We start from the raw sequence: 7,789 nt of genomic DNA, 5'->3' as shown, positions 1-7,789 counted from the left end.
AATAACCACAGTTTATTCCAGAGTAGACCTCATAAAGAAAAGAGGCTAAATATCTTCAAAGGTTTTGGATAAAGTTTCAACCTTTTGGATAGTTTCAACCTTTTATTTTCTCTCAGGTACTGCACTATAGAGAATAAATGTTTTCCATTCCTGGAGCAGGTTGGCCAGTTTGAAATCTGCAGCGACAATCAAGCCAGTAAGATAAAAAAATACATTTAGTGAAGATACGAAGGAAGTTGTCACCATTGCTACGCTAGTGCTATGTGCAATTATACTTTCAGTGTTGAAGTATTTTGGAAAATAGAATGAGAAAAGGAGAAAGTAGTTGCTAAAACTCAAGAGCTTCTATCTGATATTCAGGTCTCCAAGAATGTTTGAGAAACACCTGTACCATTCAGCTAGATGCACTTTAGATACCTAAGAAAACAGAAAAATCAATTGTATCACTTATAACAGTTTGAAAATAAATTTCGAAAGATTAACCAAATTCCTTGCTCCCAAAATTGGTCTTCTAAAAGGGAGTCAAAATTGCAAAATACAGTCTTACCTCCTTCAATGCTATTTTGATTTTGATTGCTCACTTACTGCCATTCCCCATGCAAAACGCTCTATGAAGTTACAAAGAGCAGGTGGGTCAGTACTCTAGTGGTACATGACAAAGTCTTGGTACCCACAAAAAGTGGTTTTGTATGCTATTATGTGTATTACAGATACAGCTAGAAAGCCAGTTTATTTAAGCGGCAGGTAAACCAAGAGCAACAATTGCACATGGCCAAAATGTTGTGTGTTGTTTTTTTTAAATCAGCATTCTTTTTTTCTTTTTTTTTTTTGGGGGGGGAGCTTCCTGAAATAGCCAATGGCTTCCTGAAATCGTTGCAATTTGTCCGTAACAATATTTTATTTAGTCTGGTGTTCAGTGAGATACCTGAATTCTTGTGCAGATTCAGAGCAATAACTATTTTGTTCAGGTGAGGCTGACTTGAATTGGTTTCAAGTGCTAGAATAACCTTCTGGTAATTATGCTTTATGTTTGAAGACTTATATACTACGGGCCTTCAGGACCTTCACTTCCACTTAAAAACAGTTTTGCTTGTATTTCGGTGTGCATTCACAGAGAATATGCAATACTATGAGGGCTGATCTCAGAATAAGCACTTGAGGTGAACTGAGTGTCAGCAAACAGGTAAGACCCTAGAAACCAGCTGCCCACCCAACAAAATGTATACATTTTCTATAATATTATTCAGAATGCAAGAAGAAACTGCTGAGTTACTATTATTCTGAAGTTACAAATAACCTTGACCACAAATGGGAACTTTCTTGAACTGTGGGTTTCTTTTGCTCTAATTATCACTTCCTGGTATGCTGCAGAGTTCACACAAAATAAATGCTCCAGTGCAGGAGTGACAAATAAATGCTCCAGTGCAGGAGTGACAAATACTACTATTAGTATACTGCTATTACTATATTAGACTTTAGTATGATGGTACAGATATGGACTAGCTGATTCAGTTGTCTTCAATTTATTTCAGATTCTACTGTGATAAGTTAGCTATCAGACACTAGATATTACACTGAGCATTCTGGATTCTAAACATATTCTTACTGATTCTTCACAGGTTGGCGTGCCCAAACACTAGTATGTGTGTTAGGAATTGCATGATCGCTGGCAAACTCTTTACCCCAGATTAAGTTTGGTACTATTAATTTTTTAAAAATTCCTGTTTCTAGTACTAAATGATAAAAATTCCATACAAGGAAAAATCCACCTAGCCTTCTGTGTATTTCTTTTAGTTAGTGCTCTACGTGATCCAGATGGCATCTTGGATTAAAGCTCCTGATCCTTCAGACAGCAGATTCTTTCAGGTTTAAATTCCTGATAATAATATAGCTAATAGTAGAATTAAACCACAGAACTTTGGAAAGTTGTCCCAAACCCTGAATGTAGATTAGCAGAAGTGGGAATGACATGCTAAAACAGGCATCTAGTGGAAGCTGTTTACTGTATGAAAGAACCACATTTTAGAAAATGTTATAATTGTACAATTGTGATTTGCATACCAGATCTAACAAAAAATATTTAAAGTGTTTTGACCTCTCAGTAATTATTCAAAATTCAGTTCTGTTCAGTTCTGTTACATTAGTATACCAATTTCTCAATAATATCACAGGGCTTAATTCAAAGCCTGATAAAATTAATTGTGGTTTTTTATTGACTTCCATGGGCTTTCTTTGTGCCCTCACTAACAGAAAAACATAATATTCCATTAAAGACTGCTTTAAAAAAAACGGATATAGTCAAGTAACGAAAAGCTCTCCAGTGTGGTGAAGGTACATAAGCACCAATACTGGCTTCCAGAGCTACTGTGGTATCTCTGAAATTGTTAAAAACAATGACATTCAGAAGATGGACATAGATAATGTGACATCTGGAAATGTTGCATGGGGAAGGAAGAGATCAAATGTTATTCATATTTTTTAAAAAATACAAAGACAGGAAAGAAAGTCAACCTTCTCAGATATTATGAACAGTTACAAAGTTTTCAGATTAAAACATACTGACAGCGTTCGCTTAAATATAATGTACATTTCAAATGAGGAAGTAAAATTTTAAAAAAGATTGCAAATAATCCTTGACAACTCAATTTCAGTACCAACCTAACTACTGTTGTGTACGAAGTCCATTAATCTTGAACAGACAGGTTGTACAGCAGCAGCTTGCAACAGAATCTTCCCCCTATCCAGCTAGGAAGAGTTTGGGGGCAAGATTCATTTACTGTATTGCAAATATTTTTACACATGAAGCAAGATCTTGCAAATGTTTAATCTTTTTCTTGAAATAACTGTCATATGGCCAGAAATCAGAGATTCACATGGTACCAATGTTAAGCACTATTTTTATAAACTGGAACCGTTGTACACAATAACTGTGAAAACAACTGATTCAGTTATACTCCAAAGTGTTATATGGGTACCCTCAATGAAACAGAGGCTAGGGAGTTGCCCATTTTTCTCATCGTAACGATCTTTAACACAATTGATGGTGTTTTTAAAGCCATTGTCCATTGAAGCCCAACAAATATCAAATAATTTTACTCTCAGAATTTCCCATAATTAGATCATGAGTGGCTCTGCTGGAGCCACGAGAACCAAACAGAAATCAGGAATTTACAAGAGACATTTCCTCATTCTATACGTATGTATCACTAACACCGTCTTAGAAACTGCAGAAGCAATATTAACTGTGATGGGAGAGATTTAAGGCTCTGTTTAGATGTCACGGCCAAACCAGGATTTTTGGCCACTGGGAACTTAAGGCTCCTGCTTCAAGCCACAACTTACCATTCTGGTTCAGTTGCAAGCTATGGTTTGAGATAATTACATAAATCTGGCCAATTTGAATGTCACAGCAAACTGTTACTACCTAGAACTGGAAGGAGTGTGCAAGGGAAGAAAGGCGCATGCGAGCACAGAGCACATTCCTGATGACAGTCATGACATCTGAATTGAACCTTACTCTAATGAGCCTTTCAGATACTTTATTTCAAGGAGACAACTTGCTCCAGCCAGTCTTCATTTTATGGTAAGGCTGAATGTTCAGAGAAATATTTTTTTAAAAAAACAAAAAACCCACAAAATCCGTAACATATCTTGCCCTTCTGGGTTCATGGCTTATCAAGAAGGAATTAAAGAAGTTAGGTTTTTGGACCCTTACAGCACTCCATAGTGCTAAAGATTTCATATCATATATAATTCTAGGTAGTGAAATTACATTTTGAGATGAACAGCTGAAGGATGGCACGGAATTGCAAACATGATGCTACTCACTGCACTGAAAAGGTTAATGTTTTATATATCCCACCCCCCCCCCAATATAAAATGTAAAAACTATCACTTGGAAAATATACAATAACACAAATCTTGCAGGGGTGTGAAGCTCAAGGCCTGGGAGACAAATTACCCCCTTCCTTCATCAAAAATGGTTCAGTTTAACCAGCAGCATATACATTTGCGTTGGTTTAGTTTGGCTTGTAACTAATAGAAAATTCCCTGCTTCCATATTCTTGAATTCCTGCCACTTTGTTCCCACTGCAACCTCCTATTTGGTGGATGCAGGATGAAACCATACAGGTAATCTTTAAAGTGCCAACACATTGAACAAGTGGGATCAGAGCAGCAGAAGACAGCACCGCGGATCTGACCATGGTGGTAAGACATCAGACCCCAGTTCAGGATTCTGGATCTTGAAATCAAAATGTGCATGGCTTTTGGCTAGAAGAGTTTGACACTCACAGTCTAGCCATTGCATCCAATGCCCCAACATTAACAAAAAAAGTTCGTATAAATCAATAATTTACACCTTTTGAATCATTATTGCTTCAGCAAACAGTTCAATCTAGAAATACACATCAGTTGTGTATGACCTGGGCATAAATCAGGAGATACTGAAAATAAAACTACACATGAACGTTTCTGTTACACTCATACTGACATAATACTTTGCAACATAAAGAACGGCTGCAAACACATACACAGCAACTTAATGCCAAGAGTCTAGACCAGTTCTGAAGACCCAAACCTTGCCTTAGATTTCTCACCTAACATGTTTATTTGTTTTTAAATTAAGGCAATGAAATGGCTACAGTTCCTAAAGTTCATTTCAGGGGAAACAAAAATATACACCTTTCTTCTTTCTGAACTTTAGGCAGCAGCATATAATGTAGAAACTTGTATTACACAAAAACATGCAACACCAGGTTGATGTAAAAACAAAAACAAAACCCCAAAAAACTAAATCCAAGTTAAAAAATATCATTTGGTGGTTTTCTTTTTCTTCTTCTTCTGGATCATACACTCCATTTTCAGAGGAAAAAATAAAGCTTAGAATTGTTTTACAGTTCTGTATGTGCTTACACCACACACTAGAAGGGTTTATAGCAACAAAAAAAACACAATCTTTTCGAAGTCCGAATGGTCACTATTTGAGGGCCATTTGGGGCAAGGCACTGGTTCTTGTTTTTAACTGTGCCCGTTATCTGTATGCACTTGTGGAATTCTTTGTAAGATTTCAGTTTCTGTTTATTCTGTACAACATAGAAAGGTATGACAAGACTGTGGCTAAAACACATTAGCAGAAGCTGATTTTAAAGCTGTCCTCTCCTATTCCACTCTGCTATACCAAAACTTCCAGGCTCTCTAAAATCTTAGGATGGCTGAGAAAACCCCCCCAGAAACAGGCATTAAGATTAAGTCAGCTTTCAGCATTTCTCAGTGCATTTTGCAGAAAGGGTCTAAGTTAGGCATACAGTTCTGGTGTTTTATTTTACACAGAGGAGTCCACCAACATTTGACATAAAATCTTCTAAACTTTTAACGAAGGCCATCTTCTGCTTACGGTCCAGCGTAGGCGGAGTGCTGCTTGCAGTAAGCTTGTTGAAGGCATCTGCTAACCGCTGGTAAATGATGGGATCTTGTTGGCTTGATAATAACGTTTCAACTAATTCGGAATATTCAGCCTGTGAAGGAAAGGAATTATATTTTCAATATGACAAAATGGGTTGCATCCAGACTAAATCTTTCCAATAGAAGAACTGCGAGTTATATACAGCAGCTGCTGCTAATATATAATACAATGAAGGATTTATATAGTTAGTTTCAAATTTCAAACCACTTCACTTATTTATCTTAGGCCCCGGTCACACAGGCAGGAAACTGCAGAGGAGAAGCGTGGCTGTTTGCCCTGGGGCAAACTACTGCGCAGTTACGTGATCAGACCTCCTGTGGAGGTCCTGTGGAGGTACCGTGGAGGTTCCATGGCAAGGGAGAGGTGCCGATCACAGGACAAGCCGGCGCACAACGAAGAAGCGCGCGCCACGGCAAACTGTTTTTTATTTTTGTGTACATGACAAATGCGCATGCTCCGTTGGGTGCGCATGCGCATCCACAGAGACTTGGACAAAAACCCCCCCACCTTATTTGCAAGGGGACATGGGCGGGCGCCGGATGCCACCGGAAACGCGATCAGACGCCTGCCCTTGCCCCGCAGTTTCCGGAAACTAGTACCTCCAAGGTACTAGTTTTTTGCCACGCAGTTTCGGCTAGAAGCCTCGGTTGAGCCACGGGAGTGCTACGCTTCCCAGATGTGCTGGTGAGATCGCGCCCGGAAACTCCGGCTGTTTTCCATCTCACTTGTGTGGCTTCTGTTACGTGTGACCGCAGCCTATGTTATTCTTACAGCAGCCATTTAAGGAGAGCTGCTGTTATCTTACTTGTCAGGTGTCAAAGGTCAGACAGATAATAGCTTGCCAGACTCATGACTCAGAGGACTATCTGACACTTCTATCCACGTGGGGGAGAGCTTTTAATCCCTCCTAACACAGTCCATTCCTAAACCACCCTTGAAGATTGGGAGACCCTAATGATCAACACTTCAAGAGGCAGGAGGAACTACTGCTGAAAGGGAAAATGGACAAACACCTGCCACCCACTCATTCCCTTGCAGAGACATTTGAAATTCAAGCTCCTCTGAGTCCTAGAAGAATGAGCTATTCTGGAAGTGCTTATTGAACATTACTGGTGAAAACTAGAATAATATCTATTACTGCAGTTCACTTCATTAACCTGATATATTTTAGTAGCTAGTAACTGATAAATGGTTTTTGCAAGGTCTTGCAAGGTATGATAATATAAAAGTAACCTACCTGATGCAAGCATACTAATGTGTAAAATGCTTCACCTGCTGCAGCTGTCATCTCTGTATTGTGCTTTTGCAGTACAAGCATATCAAAAACCATCTGAAATTACAAATAAATATATCCAAGGGGGATGTAGTAGTTGAAATCAGATTATCGGATCCGTTAAATACTTTTCACTGTGTTTTAAGTAACAGTTTGGTTCCTTGTAAAGATAAAATCAATTTTATTTGATGGCAAAAATAAACTATAGGTCTCCTCAAGTTAATTGGGCAGCATATACATTTTACAAAAATTCTTACAAAAATAGAGTGCAACAGAAGAGGCATCCCAGTCTAAAACATAGGTAAATGCTTCTTATTATATGTTACCTATTGTGACAATACAAAGTTAGACAGATTTAATCTGATCACACTTGCAACTAAACTTCATTACAGTGCTGTGGAGGGGGAGGGGTCTGAAAGCACTCAAGCAGCCAACTAAGCCTCACATTGGCATTTTTGGAGTTATGCCTATACAGGGCTATTTTTGGGCAGGAACGCACAGGAACGGAGTTCCGGCTGGCATCAGAGTTGGCCACGCCCACTACAGCCAAAACCTTTGTGTGCGTGGCTACAGAGGGAAGGCCCGAAGATCAACACCCTCACGCCCAGTGACTCCGAGGCGGCCCGGCCAGGGAGGCCCTGGAAAGATCGGGGAGGCATTTAAATGCCTCCCTTTGCCTTCCCCGGCCTGTCCAAGGGCCAACTTGCCCAGGCTCTCCGCAGCTTTAAACTGCCTTCCCTTCCCTTCAAGGGGGGGGGGGGGCAAGTCAAGGGAAGGCAGGGTATGTGGCACAATATGCTAATGAGCTGTGCTGTCAGGGGTGTGGCCTAATATGCTAATACGTTCCTGCTGGGCTTTTTCTACAAAAAAAGCTCTGTGCCTATATATCCCAGAGTTATGATAGCATAGTTCTCTAGAGCAGCACAGCATTGTCCAGCCACCAACAAACCCCTAGAAATATGCTGGGGCACCCATCATGCTGATACAGCAAAGGACAGTCCCAGGACATGGCTGGAGTTAGTTGGCTCTTTAAGCTTCCAGCCCAGGAATGC

General features: G+C 39.6%; 1 protein-coding gene across 1 annotated transcript in view; it reads right to left on the bottom strand.

Moving 5' to 3' along the window:
* Positions 1-4,822: 4,822 nt before the first annotated feature.
* The window catches only part of XPO4 (exportin 4), a 75,818-nt gene continuing 72,851 nt past the window's right edge, over positions 4,823-7,789 (bottom strand). The window contains exons 22-23 of the mRNA XM_015417050.1: positions 6,702-6,794; positions 4,823-5,516 (exon numbers count right to left, since the gene is read on the bottom strand). Coding sequence (XP_015272536.1) covers positions 5,319-5,516; positions 6,702-6,794 — 291 coding nt within the window. The 3' untranslated portion in view covers positions 4,823-5,318. The remainder of the gene's footprint in view (positions 5,517-6,701; positions 6,795-7,789) is intronic.

Source organism: Gekko japonicus, unplaced genomic scaffold (genome assembly GCF_001447785.1).
Source record: "Gekko japonicus isolate JY-2015 unplaced genomic scaffold, Gekko_japonicus_V1.1 scaffold685, whole genome shotgun sequence".
Classification (NCBI taxonomy): Eukaryota; Metazoa; Chordata; class Lepidosauria; order Squamata; family Gekkonidae; genus Gekko; species Gekko japonicus.
Note: the sequence above shows the minus strand (reverse complement) of the source record. Positions and strands in the feature narration are given on the sequence as shown.